The sequence below is a fragment of the Mirounga angustirostris genome, unplaced genomic scaffold, assembly GCF_029215605.1.
Source record: "Mirounga angustirostris isolate CCGP_5_RB_7025 unplaced genomic scaffold, mMirAng1.0.hap1 SCAF_3, whole genome shotgun sequence".
In the NCBI taxonomy this organism is placed as follows: domain Eukaryota; kingdom Metazoa; phylum Chordata; class Mammalia; order Carnivora; family Phocidae; genus Mirounga; species Mirounga angustirostris.
The window spans coordinates 118,955,648-118,970,996 of NW_026991711.1; the positions used below are offsets into that span (position 1 = coordinate 118,955,648).

Sequence of the window (15,349 nt, forward strand, 5' to 3'; positions counted from 1 at the left end):
GCCTATTGACTAAAAGTAATATGAAGATATGGAAAGGGTGTTAAGAATGAAAGATTAACAACTTCTATATGAGACAGTAAAATAGGACAGTAATCTACTCACTCCTACCTAAAAACCTTCAGTCTTATCATTTCTCTAGTTAAAAACAAACATCCTAGTACAGAGCTATGGGATATACACAGGTAGCTTTAGCTTTATTGTGTATACACAGTAAAATTGATAAACAATTTTATGATGGTTTTAAGTCACATCATCAGTATTTCTAACAAACCCAGTTAAAAATCAACCTGTTAACCTGTTGAGCTTTGTTCTCTTCCCTTTTTAATCCTGTTACTTAATGAATACATTCGTTGCACTCTACAAGTGCTTCATCGTATCTGTTAATACTAATTTCGATGTTGCCTTTTTCCTCCTAAAGACCAGACTAAATGGAAAAACAGGTTCAATACAGCATTTCTCCCAAACTGCTAATTCCTTGCAACGTTAATTCCACGCAATATGCTAGACAAAGCAAAATAAACACATTAACGGGGTAAGGGATTCTGAGAAAGTGGGGAGGGGAAGATGGTTAAAAAACCAACCAACCAACCAACCACCCAAGAAACACTGAGAAAAAGTTTTAAAAGACTTCTGCGAGACTTCTCAGCATCTTTAGAAAATACTGTGCCCTGTGAATCTCAAAGGAGGAGGGGAGTATAGTTCATTCTTCCACACTTACACTGTCTTCTTAGATCTCTCCAAATACTCTCCATACTCAGAAACACTACTCTAGCTAAAGTTTTTAAATAGATGAGTTCATATTTCATTGAAATGTTATCTAAGAAGAAAATAGTATCATTTGTAAATCTATCAAAATCTAACTACATACACAGCCTAGAAGTTATACAAACATATTAGGTCTGGGTCAATCTATGTTTTAGTTAAGTACTTGCCTGGATAATGTAAATGCATACAGAAAGTTACTGAGATTCAAAAATTATGAGCAAATAACCTAACGGGGGAAAAAGCCTTTTTGTCAATTACTAATGTCCAATTCAACAGCATGGATTCTGTAAATACCCAAAATAATGGTAACTGAAAAGCAACAGGAACAAATCAATTAGTCAAATCAGTCAGTCAGATAAATCTAAGATACCAACACTTTGGATTTCTCTGGAAGGCCTATATTCCAAATCATCATTTCCCCCGAGGGTATGGGGAACTTTGTGGTAAAACTTAAAAAGACCATCACTAAAGTCATACAGATAGAAATACATTTGCCTATAATTTAAAATAAATGGAAATATGTATTTTTGCTTTATCCACCAAAAACTATTACATTTATCTTCCATTTTTATCAAATGAAAAAACAACTATAGAGAGGCAAACACTAAAAATAAGAACTGAGTTGTAACAGTATAAAGTCACAAGTAACCACTGAAATAGTCAGATGTAACATCTACTATCTCCATGGCCTATAATATAGGAAAGAATATGTTTTTGTTTCATTCATTCAACAAGTATTTTACTGAGCACCCATGCTGTGCCAAGAACTGTGCTCAGCACCTGTGGACTTCTTAAAAAGTATAAAACACAAACCCTGCCCTCTAAGAGCTTACAGTCTATTACGTGCTGGAAAGACAGAGCAAATACACCATAAAACAAAACAAATGAAAACTAAATCCCAAAATAAGTGAAACAGAGTTACAGGCAAATTTCATAGGATTTTATTTTAATAATTTGAAGGGACGGTGTATGCTGGGCAAAGTATGCTGATCTCCGGGAGAAGGCAGAACTTGAAATGGAAGAACTTAGGTAAGTAAAGGAAAGTTCATGGTGGTAGTGAGCTGTGGGCAGGAGAGCATGAACAGCACAAGCTCAGTCATGAACTAATACAATCAGTCAAGATATCATAAAAAGATCAGCCGGGGTTCAAATTAGGGAGTGTGAAGACATGCAGCTCAGAATCATGCATTGAGTTGTACTCTGGGAGATTCTTGAAAGTTAAATTGTGGAATTTAGAAATTATACCATAGGTACAGAAAAACACTGGAGGTTCTTGGGCAAGGAGACAACACACTGAAATCTAAAAGAATTTGAGGGGGCAGGCTTGAAGCAAGAAAACCAGCTCAAAAGTTGTTAAGAGTATCCTGGGCATGGGAGTATAACTACTTGGGTCCGGATGGCAGCAGGAATAGACTCAAGATCTGTTAAAGCCTGCCTCACTCATTGTAAGAACAAGAAAATCAAAATCAATTGTGAAAAGCATTCATTTATCAATTTATTGAACAAAGGCAAAAAAAAAAAAGTACTGAATGATTAGAATTAGGGAGGCATTACTAAAAGAATTTTGTTTTTATATCCATATCAACCCATAAAATCTCATACATATAACCTATTCTTATCAAATGATCTGAATTGAACCGTAGGTTGTTAGAGCTAAAAGAGACCTTAAGTCTTTTACTCTACTTTTCTCATTAAAAGAAAAATTTAAAATTTAAAAAAGAAAGAGCCACGTAGGAGGGCTCTCTTAGGCTTTCAGTGAAGGCAAAATTACCTGTGATAAAGGTAGGACTTGCATGTCCTTTGTGTAGAAACAACAAAAATGAGTAAGATGTGAAAACCTTTTAAAAGCAAAACATTAGTAAGTAAAAAATGGCCTCACATACAGTCACATCTCAAGGCAAATTTCTACTGTAAATTTTTGAGTACTGCCACCAAGCAGGGATATTACTTTATTAATAATGGTTTTTTAACCAGTGATAAACCATTATTTAATTTCCGTATTATTTAAAGTTTATACAGATTTCAAGGTCCCTTCCAAATGTAAGATTCTATAATCCTGTAAAAGTAGAAGGACAACTTTCCCCTATGAACATATAGTAAGAGGCAAATGTAACCTATACAATAGATAACTGAGATAAACTTGAAATCTATTTTTTAGAAGTAATAGATTCAGCCTGAATTCTAAAAAGGGCACAGTAGGTTATCTCCTGAATAAAAACAAACAAAAAACTCTTCCATAAAACCGTAATACCCTTTTAACCTAAATAACTTGATGCATTTGAAAAATTCTAACTTCTGGCTTCTGTATGTTGTTATTCTGTCCAGTCTGCATATTATTTTACAAACAAGTTTTAAAATTTCATGTCACGTTCAGTAACATTCCGAAGACCAGAATCACTTAGCAAGTAAGACTGGCACTAATTTTCATCTTCAGCTCGTCCCAGAATGAGATATTAATGTGAACTAGGCAATATACATGAAGGTTCCATAACCTTCAGTACCAAAGTCTAAAAAATCTGTAAACTGATTTTTAAAAATTGAATGGCAGAACGCTACCAACTTTGTGTCACTACAGTGAACTATATAGGCACCCTGCTGTTTCTCATTAACTTCTGACCATTAATATCTCAGAGCGGGTAGAAAGAAAAAAGATCAATTTTGCTGTCAACTTTTATTTTTAAGCAAGTTGTTTACAGGGCTTTAAATTAGATTTCTAGATTACTTAGTATATTTAATTATCCATGCCCTCCCAGTCTGTTACCAAAGCTCAAATAAGAATTGGTTTTACCAAGATTTGGGCCCCATATAAGTTAGATATTAAAAGGAAAAAAAGAAACAATCTAATTTTAAGGAAAAACAATGGGGATTCTCTTGGGATCCTAGAGCTGGATTCTTAAATCATTCATTCATTATCCTAATAGGAGCCAATAGGGAGAGAGAGAGACTTTTAAACATCTAAATGGTCAGGTACACTTAAAGGTACATGGCATATACTGGTCTAGGAAAAAAGAAGAAAACCACAAGGTAAAATTCAGAGTATTTCAACAGATGTGTACCAAATAGCAAGTCACCTTACTAGGAAGATGGTCACTGATATAGCTAAAGAGAAAGGGCCATAAAGCAAACTGTGACCAGCTTATGTCAATGAGAAACACGAAAGTACTTTAAAAAAATAAGTAAAATCTGCATTTTACTAGAAATGACTAGCTGGTGTCTTGGTTTGGTAGTGCAACTGCACCATTACAGCAAGGGTAAGCAGGTCAATCCCTTGCAAAACTTACCTTGATTGGCCCAATGGAAACAGAAGGCCCCAGAAAAGAGAGAAGCATCTGGCAGTAGCAAATTGTTTTATTTTATCTTTCTGTGGAAAGAAACTAATTTTAAATAAGAACCAGAGCATTTAAAGAATAAATATTTTTTAAAGCTCATTATCTAGTTAGAGCAGCTCTACTAAGAAAACCAGAAGAGCTCCTTGCTGCTTAGAGATGGAAAGAAACAGAAGAAGAATCCGAGTTGTTTCTCCATCACCTAGGGGAGTTTTAAAACTTGTGTTATTCTAAACAACAGAATAAATGGTTCTTTTTTAAAAACAAAACAAACAAAAAAAAACCCCCCCAAAACTCCTACAGGCAGAATCTTTTGGGCCTGGTCAAAAAAATTTGAATAAAGATTTTTATACAAAATTAAGGGCTACATTACAAATAAAAAAGAAGAAAATCACTTGACATTAAGCCCTTCTACTCCTAAGGTTAAGTTAAAAGAAAAAGACACAAAGCAAGCTCCTTTCTCCACTACAATTTCACCAATAACTTAAAATAGCAAGGCTTAAGTGACTATCAACATAAACAGTATTAATTAGCAAAAAGACCATACCTAATTGACTGGCTTTCCAATATATTTTATCAGCCTAAATTTTGGATGATTTATTGAGATACTCAAATGGAAAGAACTCAGCCACCAAAGAACATGTGTATTACAGAACCTGACAGGAGGCATAAAATTATTCATGGTAACTGAACCTGTTACCTTTCTTGGATGCTTCTCTAGGAACTCAGTTCTACTGAATTCACTGAGTCAGCACTAAAACCTTTTGATCTAAATCACTCCCACAAAATGTCCATTTACAATTTATGCTGGGGGATGAAAGGGACAGCTCAAAAGCAGGAGTGCAGAAGCAATAAGTATTTAAAACAAAACAGAAACAAAATAGTGTAAGTGGAAAATGAACCACCTATTTGGCACTGTCCTATGAAGAATCAAATTGGAGTAGAATCTCCCTACTCTACCCCCACCGCGCACGCATACACACACATACACAAGAAGAAGCTACTTCAGAAATAAACTTTATTCTAAGGCAAAGACCTAAGCAACTGTTATTTTCAGATTCTATGCATTTATGTGGTCCACGGACATAAGTTATGTTGACCTATATAATAATATTCACTCTTCAAACCTTAACTTCAATTGACATACTTGGAAAAAGAAAGTTATTAAACTAAAAAGACTACATATACAGTTACTTGAAAAAAGAACTCTTAGTTTCGTTGTGGTAGAAAATAAATCTTTCATACAGAAGGCTTTTCCTTACATTCAAAATTTGATTAGTGTCATGACTCAACATTTGACTTATTTGACAATATTATTTTGATATAAACTAATCCTTAAACAGCTGCAAATATCGACCCAGGTTTTTAAATCTTGACACAATGATAGCACAGGCAAAAATAAACAAATACAAAATAAAACAAAAACATTCTTACTTGTCCCATTGGCGGCCCTCCCATAGGGGGCATCATTTGCGGCATCATTCCATGAGGTACAGGAGGCATATTCGCTCTCTGACCCATAGGGTGCATTCCCATTGGGGCATAATGCATGCCAGGGTGCCCCATCTGAAAAACAGGGACAATTTAAAAATTAGCAAGTAAGAACAAATGCTTCTCAAAAATCTGATTTCCACAGATCGGTTACGCTCAGTGGCTTAATATTAGACCAATGTGTGATTCAATTATTGGGTTAGCTTATACTTTCTTGTCTTAAACAAAATGCACCACCCACCAGTATTTATAATGAGCTTGCAACTGACCAAGTTACAGAACGAAATGGGAAAAATTAAAATAATTACTGGACAGCTAGAGTATAGATTTTATTTTTTAAAGCAGGCTGCTTTAATCAGTTCCTAGTTAGCTTACTAAACTTGGGTAACACGTATGGGAAAGCCAATTTAAAAACTGTTATGGGTGAAAAACAACAACTTTGTTCTATTTCACACAGAAGATAGCTAGTTAATGTCTTAACAGTAACTATTCTTAAATTTGTTTTTAAGTTCATTTTAAACTCTGAAACGAGAATTTACCAAATTTATTCAGATAAGAGCTTGTCTTAACAGAACACAAACAATACGGATACCCAGGGACACTTAATTCCTAACACATATACATATTATTTCCTAATAAAGTCTTCAACACAAGTAAAATTACTTCTGCCAAAAAAATAAAATTTTTTTTCAGACTAAGGTCTATCACTCACAGACCCTAAATACAAATGACTAATACATCCATTTTAATTCCCTTTTAAAAGACAACTATTTATTTACTTGTGTGCCCATTGTTCCAGGTCTTAAAACCAGGTAATTAGCCCCTGCCAATCGTCCCAGCCTGTACCCCTTGCAGACACCGCTACTACTGGTGAAAACAGATTTTGGCAGCCTCTTTCGAAGTCTACATAATCAAGGTTCCGCCTTCCCCCTCCCTGCTACAGCGGGCCTACCTCTCCAAAATGCTCACCCCGCCCAAGGCCCAGCACCTCCACCGCGCATCTGTCTAGGCCAAGCCCAGTAAGAACTTCCAAGGACCCACATCCTTCCCTTTGTGCATCCCCGCTCTCCATTTCTCTTCCTCGTTACGTAGCCCACCATCTCGAGCTCTTTCTTCGTCCACTCTTATCTTCTTCTCCTTTTGGAAAAAGCTTCCTGCCTCTCTGACTTCGTTTTTCATTGTGCCGCTTTCCCCCTGCTCCACCGATCCCTTACCGAGGGCCGTCTCCTCAGGAAGCCGTCAGCAGAGACCCAAGAGCTGGAGCAGAGGCTTGAGCCGGACAATCTCCGCTCCCCGTCCCCGGAACCCCGCGAAGGAGGATGGCTCTCCATTTCACTCACCATGAGGCCTCCACGCTCCGCTCCCGTCCCCGGCCTCATCGTCGGGCTCAGACTGCTCCGCCGGCGGCCACTGCCGCTACACATACCAACAAGAAGCGATCTGAGTGGCTGGCGCCCGCTGGAGCCAAAGGTTAAAGGCTGCCCTGCGCTACGGGGCGGGATCAGCGGGGCCAATAAGCTGACAGGCTTCCCCACTGTCCAATCAGAGTGCGCGGCCGACACGCAGCTCTGCAGCGATTCGCCCCCAGCTTCAGCCTCACTCGGCGTCGCCTGCATGGAGGGGGGGGTAGGGGGACGGAGGAAGTTTCTGCGCCTCCGCCGGGAAAACTCCACCAACTTTCCCCGGGGAAGGGAAGACAACCGTGTCCCAGCTTCCCGAGCTTAGACCACCTCACCCCGTAGGGGGTGGGGCAGTTGGGGCCTGCCACCTTTACTCCCTCCGCCCGAGTTACGTACGCCCCACAAACCTGAGGCTGCCCGGGGTAGGGTAGGGTGGGGTGGGGGTGGGGTTAGCAGCTTCTAGCGTTAGCGGTGGCAGGGGCCAGGCGCGCGCGCGGTGCTCGAGGAGGAGGAGAGGGGGCGGGGAACAGGAGAGGGGGGCTCCTTAGGAGAGGGTTCGAGCTCCGTACGCACCAGCTGGAGAGCCCGCGGAGGGGGCGGGAAGGAGGCGTGTCGAGTAGCGTGGAGGGAAGTTGTGATGGGGCGGGGGGGAACAATACGAAAGGAAGGGAAGTGCAGTTAAGGCGAGGGGAGAACGGGGCCAGAGAGGAGTAGGGCTGTATAGCGGAAGAAGGGAGAAAGCAAATCGGTTCGGAAATGTGAATCAGAGGGGTATGGGCGGGCGCTAGGACCGGGCGTCGAAAAGATGCGGCTTTGGGGCTGCCGGGGCGCGCGCTTGCCTGGAGGTGACGCGGCCGTGGCGGAGGTCTCTGGCCGGGACGAAGCACTGCGGGGAGAGGAGACTTGGCTCCCTTTGGCCTCGGCTCGCCTCTTTCTGTGCACTTCTCTGCTTCCTTTCCTTCCTATTGAGTTGGGGTAGTGCTCTGGCCCAGGGGCGCCAAACCTTTCTTTAGATCCCACTGCACCTTCCCCACCCAGTTGCGCACCTTTGCGCACCCCTGCGCGCCAATGCCGTGTGGTGGAGGCTGTGGGGGGGCCTGGCCGCTGATTGGCTGCTGCGAGGGCGGGGCGGGGCGGGTGGGATTCTCTCGACCTCCGCTGGCCCTCTCGTCTTTCCCGCCATGTCGTTCGTGGAGAGCGGGAGGCGCTCGGCTGGTCTGCGCCGACGTCTCGACACCCCTGTCACGTTTTCCCAGCCGGCGTTTTCCGCCTTCGCTCAGGGGGATAGTTGGGGTGAGGGTGAAGTGGACGAGGAGGACGGATGCGACCAAGTGGCCCGTGACCTGCGGGCGGAGTTCTCGGCCGGGGCGTCGTCGGAGCCTAGAAAGGGCTCTCTGTTCCAGCGGGACGGGGACGGGTCTCCAGTTCTGCCCGATAAACGCAACGGCATTTTCTCGGTGGTTGCGGGCGGCCGAGCCCAGGCTCGGCGGTGGCCGGTCCAGGTCCTCTCAATTCTTTGTTCGCTGCTGTTCGCCATCCTCCTCGCCTTCCTCCTCGCCGTCGCCTACCTGATCGTAAAAGGTACTGAAGCTCCGGCCTGGAAAGTCTGTCCAGAGTAAAGTTGAGCCTGGACGTGACTCTTGCCTTTCATCTCTCACCTCCCCATCAAAGGCCGGCAAGTTGGTAGTGGTTTTCACCCAGAGTCCTCATTGGCACCTTTCTTTGCTCATCTCCTTTGTTTTGTTCTCTGAATGGTGGAGGACCCTGGTCCAAGCTTAGGAGACCTTTTTTAAGAAAGCGTCTTGATTAAATGGGTAGTCTTGAGGAAACAATAGAGTCAGTGAACACTTGGGGTGAAATGTTGGCAAAATTAAGCAATATGTAGGACAAGAATCATTAAAAGTGGGTGAAAAGTGTGCGATTAAAATAGGCTATACATATTCAAAGACTTTATTTAATCCACAAATGGTTAAAGGTTTGCTATCCACTGATTCCTTTGTACACGCACAGAATTCCAGAAAGAAAGGATTTCCATCCCACAGTCTAAAGTTCTACTTTTATAGATAAAATAATTAGCTCCTCTTGATTTTGTATTAGGTTTTCAACCGAGTGTAGTGGTTAAGTTTTATAAGAGGAGCTAGATAACCTATTATTTTAATGATTATTAGTTTTATTGAGTGTGATGTTTATATATCAGCCAGATTGGAATAGAAAGAGATGTGCCGTGAAAGATTTTTCAAAGTTTATACGGTAAACTATATGGCTGGATATTTATATTACAGTGGAAAGAATAAGACTGGAGTTTAAATCTAAGTTCTCATTCGTGTGTGACTTTGGCCAAGTTATTGACAAAGAAAAATTAACACAAAAACTACTTTAGTTCTATGAGAAGCACCCAACAGGTTGCCACTCAAATGTTAGTTTTACTTCACTAAATAGAATTAAATCAGCTTAACTCCAGTTTTAATTTTTCCTCATTGCTTCCAAGCTCCTACTGGATTGCAGATGGCAGCTAACAACTTAGGCTTGATTTTCATACACAAGACAGGTTGGCAAGTTAATGTGAACCTCTTTATACAATGATATTGGGTGTAAACTGTCAATGTTAAATATGTGGGTGTCAGTGTTCCTTTCTTCTTTCACTCCCCTCTTTTTTTCACTGTATCTCGGAGAGAGTTTAGTAGGTTATTTCCCTTGTGCTGTGAGAGATTTCCTTTTTATCATTAAGTCACAAAACTTAAGTGGAATCCATTGCAGAAGACACTGAGTTGTGCTTACTTTTGAGAATGGAAGAAAGGAACCTAATACGCTGTGTAATTTGCATTACATAAAATATTTTCAGGAGCACCTGGCTGACAGTCGTGGGAAGAGCATGTGATTTGAGGTTTTGAGTTTGAGCCCCACGTTGGGTGTAGAGATTAAATAAATAAACAAACTTAAAATATTTTCACAATAACTCTAAGAAGCTTTGTGTATATTTGGCAGTTGACTCGTACATGCTTTTTTTGCATACCGAAGATCCCATCGCTAGTAAATGGGAATCAAAATTTGGACCCATTTGTTTCTGACTCCATAGCACTTTCCACAACTCCACAATATTTTCCCAGCCTTTGATCTACTATTCAAATTGTAAAATCATCCTTTTTACTCAAGCCCCTTTTTTTGTATTTACAGAGTTACATGCTGAGAATTTAAAGACTGAAGAGGACATAGACACTGGGCTACTAGGTATAAACTTAACTGTCACTTGATTTGCTTTTGAGTTCATTTTTATTTTTTGAGATCATGTTTAAACTACAAAATTTTGGGTAAAATAATGTAATCCCTTGTGCAATTCATTCAGTCTTAATTATTTTGTGTTTGTGTGTGGTAAATTTTATTAGGTTTTCTTTTTATATATACTTGGTTTGTGTGTGTATACACCACACACACTAGAAATACAATTGGAACACAACTGTATGTGACAAAGACCCAGAGACTATTTAACATTTTCTAGTTACTTTCTGGAAAAGTCTTCTTATACTTTTTCTCAGGAATTAAAAACATACAAAGAAAAATTCCTCATGATCTTAGCAAAGATGACATCTTAAGCAGACCTCAGGAGAAATTGAGGTTTCTATCTCCTTATAAGAACTTGTTTTTAAAAAAATGTAGAAAGTATTGGGCATACTTGGACAGGTTAATGATGACTAAGAGTCAGACTTGAGTTTCTATGGAATGTCTATAGAATGCTCTACAGAGGGGCTCCTGGATGGCTCAGTTCTTAAGCGTCTGCCTTCAGCTCAGGGTCCCTGCTTCTCCCTCTCCCTGCTGCTCCCCTGCTTGTGCTCTCTCTCTTGTATTTATTTCTTTCTGCCAAAATGATTTGAAGTGTCCAGAACTTTACGTGTTTGGGTTATTTTACTCCTGTTTGCTGTAATTTATTTGATTAATCATTCTGAATTGGAAAAAAAAGTGGTTGAGATCCTATCCTGCATGTCACCCCCTCTCTCAGTTTTAGCTGACCTATTTAATCTACCTCTTCAAGGCTAATGCCCTCACAGTGATACAAAATACAGTCTGACTGTTTTTATAGAAGGGGATACCTTTATCTTCAAATTATAGAAACAAATTAGTTTGTTAGATGTCCCGTGAAAACTTTTCTATGGTCTTCTCAACTTCTTGCATGAGAAAATGTACTTTAGAGTTACACGTTTTATCAGTGTGTATTGTTACACTGTTCCGTCTCTAAAAACAGCCAAGATTATGAGGCTTTTCATAGCATTTATTGATCTGTCAACTTCATGCCACAAGAATAGAACAAAATCTTAAGAACTAGGCATGAATTCTATGTTGCTCTTTAAAAGTTGGCAAACTTCATTCACATTTATGAAAAGCATAGGTGGCACTTGCCATCTGAAGGAACGGCTTGTACAGTATCAAAAGGAATATAATAAGGCTTTGTGATTGCCCTGCTGCTTTTTCCACTTTTTTGGATGTGCCTGATAGATACCTAATACTATGACAGCAAATATGAAGATCATTAAGTGTTTGCTAATGGCATGAATTCACTTTCAAGATTTAGGAACAATCTCAGGAGTGAGGAGAAATTGCTGTATCTTTGTGACAAAACAACTGTACTAAACAATACTTATGCCAAAACAAAAATCCTTATTTTGAACCAGTGCTTTAGTGGTCAAATAGAGTATGCTCAACATCTAGTGGATTAATTCAATTTCCTGGGGATAACTTTAAAGTGGGCATAATTATAACAAATATTCATTATAACGTGTAATAGAAAACGCTGTTTTATAGCAAGAGTATAGAATTAACCTGTCTCAGAGAAGCAGTGCCAATATGGGTAAGCTCCTACAAAGTTGAGGTTATTGAAATAACACTTGCCCTTACATTGTTCTAAGCTGGAATTCTCTTCCGTTGGGAGAAAAATACAACATAACCTCTTTACAGAAAAATGTTTTGACTTGACTACTAGCCTCCATTTAAAAGTCCAATTGAGACAGCTGATTGTTGAAAATAGGCCAGTGTTTTTCAAATTTTGACTTGCATTCAAATTAACCTTGAGTTAACTTAGATATGAAGAAGGATTGCTGCATTAGCTTATCCGTGAAGTAATGCCTGTGGAATTATATCCTTACCTGTTTATAATTGATATAAAAGTTTTCACATGAAGAAACAATCTTTAATAAAAACTGTGTTGAATTTGTCCACTATTTACAGGAAAAGCAGAATGCAGCCTTTTTAAATCCTACTGATTTTGTTGTATTTCATTGCATGTATTTTGCCTTGTTTGCTAGGTACCTCATAGGTAAGTGTAATGTTTGATTGTTTTGTGTATTACCCTTTTTTTTGCTGTAATTATTATTGTCCATACTCATTATCTTTATATTTCAGTGATTCCTATTTAAATTTTATTATAAATTTCCTCAATTCTTTGAGAATCAGCTGGTTTTTAGAATCAAATAATGTAAGCATAGTAACTTTTCCCATCAAAGAGTTCTCTTTCTAGACAGATTAATAAAAATTTTGCACACTATAGATTTTTTTATTGCAATTTAAGCCTAGTCCAAGATTGGTATAGCTCATTAAGAGCAGATTTTAGCAGCAGCTCTCGCTTTAGTATGCTTAAGAATGACCTGGACTTTCTTTTAAAAAGTACTTCTAGGTTTTCTTTCAGCCCAGGGTAGACTCCAAGAATCTTCATTTTTTACAGGTGATTTTGATTCCCCACAGTTTAAGAAATACTTTTTGCAGGGTGAGAATCTCATTTTTTAAAAGTGTAGTTTTTTTTGTTTTTGAAGATTTTATTTTTAAGTAATCTCTGTACCCAACATGGGGCTCAAACTTAGGACCACAAGATCAAGAGTCGCACATTCTACTGACTGAACCAGCCAGGGGCCCCTAAAAAGTGTGTTTAAGAGCATTTAAAATCCTTGCAAGTTGACTAGTGACAGACTAATAAGATACAATGTATAAGCACAGATGTCTCTTAAGAAACCTAACTTCGAAAGGATCTGCGACACTGCCATTCTCTTGTCATCTTTGCCTAAAAGAAGTCTTCATGGGAAATTGTTTATAATTTAAACAAAAGAGGTTCATGATGAGCATGGTATCAGTGCATTTGGGGAGTTAATTGATCCTAATGGCTAATAGGATTAGGCTATCAGTGTTCATCTTTATTGGTGAGGTAGACCAGCCAGGGAGGTGTGAGAGATAATGTCACCTGGTTTTGGAACTCATCTCCCCAAATCTTCCCGAGGTGGCACTGGAAGGGCTTTCCTTTTATAATTGTCCTACAAACCATCCCCTACTGTAAGCCTGTTTTTCAGGGAGATAAATAAAACTTAAGTTTTAAAATTGCATTTTAGTCCTTCCTGCTAAAGGTTATTCTCAGGCCAAATTGATAGCACTAATATATAACATATGAATTGTTTCATTTTTGTACATTGACTTTTGTATCTGTCACATTTTCCAAGTTTTATGACTTTTCACACACTTCGTTCTATTTCCAATTTTTGCATTTTTTTTCGTAGTCTTACTACAGGGTGTGATAAAATGACCTTTTATTTGAGGCAAACCTGAAATAAGCACATAAGAAAAATAGAAGGATTTGCTGTTACCAGAAAATGCTTAATCTAAGACTACTGTCATTAAATTAAATGTAGGACTAGTACTTTTAATATACATGTGGTAAGTATGCCATATAGGAATTGTAATCGACTTCATGGAGTTCCTTCAGTCTGAAAAGCTTTTGATTTTTGGTACTTGTCACTGTTTGACATCTACTAGTTAATAGTTAACACTAAGTCCCTCTTGTGGATAAGACCAGATATCTAGCATCTTGCATTGTCAAGGGCTTTTGTTTTTAAGCTGCCCATCTAGTTCTGCTTTATGATTGAGATGTTTACAGGCTTCTGAACATTTATAGAGATGATTGATATCTACTCAGTTTAATCAAAGATGAAGCCAACTCATTTGAAGAGTTTATCAGTTATTTACTCTGCCAAGAGATAAGTGAGACTCTACCTTCATAATTTCATGATACAGAACATTAGAGACTTGGTAAAAATTTCTAAGAGAAAGGGTGTGTTGGGAAGTGACCCATTCTCTTAGAAAGGCACAGGTTGAAAACAAGCACTCAGTTTCTTCCTTACAGTGAAAAATGACTGAAACTGTGAACTTGAACTATTTTCAGTGAATGTATGACTGTTGTAATTTGAGGCCACTGTGTATTAAGGATATGATACAGTGCTCTCTGAAGCTGAGTGGGGTAACTCAAATATTTCATGGAAAATTTCACAAATACATTATCCTATTCTGTGGCGGGGTTTGTAAAATTGTGTGTATTGCTTATTCATATTAGTTAAAGAATGGTGACTAAGGCAAAAAAGAAGAGAAAAATGAAAGCCCAAAAGGACTGGAAGGATGCAACCAAAATTTTAGATAGTTTACCTGGGTTTTAGATCTTATTATTCTCTATTTTCTGTAATGAATGACTCTAACTCTCAATAAGAAAAACTTTGTTTAAAGAAAGCACAAATTTAAGTTTAGAAGAATATAAGTAACACATTTCAGCAATTAATAATACTTTTAACCTTTACAACATGCGAACTTTATTAATTTTTTACATGTGTTATTTCACCTAGTATTACCAACCGTCCTGGCACTCATCCATATAAATTATCTTCTGAACCAAAATTCACCACCATGTATATTAGAATTTTTATGTCACAAGATAGTTTAGGCACAATAGTAAGGGAGAAACAGTGTGGGTTATTAGCAAGAATTACCATTGTGCAGCCAAATTATTAGTCATAAAAATCATTGCGGTCTCCCTACTACATAGAAGCAGTAATGAGAAGCACACATTGGGAGCTCTAAATCTCAAGAAATTGGTGATCTGGGGGATGTTTCTTAGGCTAATGAAGTAAAACTTTAGCTGGCATTAGAATTAGCTGGAAGACTTAAAACTTATTTTACTAGACTTCACCTGTTCTAGAGTTTCTGATCCACTAGGTGTGGGATGGCGCCCAGGAATTCTGCATTTTTAATAAGTTTCTAGTGATGCTGATGCTTGTAGTTATGAGAACCACTGGTCTAGTAGTTCCCAAACCTGACATAATCAACAACAAGAAAATCCTGCGGATTTTCTTTTTTCGAAATTACAAGATCTCAGAACCTATCCTTAACTACTCAAAGTTAAAGTCACTTAACTGGCTTCATGCTTTAATGCTCAATATAATGCAAGGTCTGTTGGACCCAGTTTTCAATTATCTTGAGCAATACTATTTGTAAAAGTGGATATTTTGTGACTTTTATTCTTTCTTGGGGCATTTTCCAGAGACTGAAGTTGAGTTATGTTTTTGATGC

At 38.7% G+C, this 15,349-nt stretch overlaps 2 protein-coding genes across 14 annotated transcripts in view; one reads left to right on the plus strand and one right to left on the minus strand.

The window, feature by feature from the left end:
• Positions 1-7,658, minus strand: part of PRPF40A (pre-mRNA processing factor 40 homolog A) — a 56,216-nt gene extending 48,558 nt beyond the window's left edge. For 5 of the 10 annotated variants that reach the window (XM_045868844.3, XM_045868843.3, XM_045868842.3 and 2 more), the window contains exons 1-2: positions 6,797-7,658; positions 5,526-5,657 (exon numbers count right to left, since the gene is read on the minus strand). In XM_045868844.3, coding sequence (XP_045724800.2) covers positions 5,526-5,657; positions 6,797-7,198 — 534 coding nt within the window. In that variant the 5' untranslated portion in view covers positions 7,199-7,658. Of the gene's footprint in view, positions 1-4,046; positions 4,127-5,525; positions 5,659-6,796 lie in introns of those variants that run through there. The other 5 variants (XM_054506215.2, XM_045868847.3, XM_045868841.3 and 2 more) reach the window with 2 other exon arrangements.
• Positions 7,659-8,040: 382 nt separating this feature from the next.
• The window catches only part of ARL6IP6 (ADP ribosylation factor like GTPase 6 interacting protein 6), a 35,339-nt gene continuing 28,030 nt past the window's right edge, over positions 8,041-15,349 (plus strand). For 3 of the 4 annotated variants that reach the window (XM_064586552.1, XM_064586551.1, XM_045868853.3), the window contains exons 1-2: positions 8,041-8,563; positions 10,157-10,210. In XM_064586552.1, coding sequence (XP_064442622.1) covers positions 8,164-8,563; positions 10,157-10,210 — 454 coding nt within the window. In that variant the 5' untranslated portion in view covers positions 8,041-8,163. The remainder of the gene's footprint in view (positions 8,564-10,156; positions 10,211-15,349) is intronic. The other variant, XM_045868852.3, reaches the window with a different exon arrangement.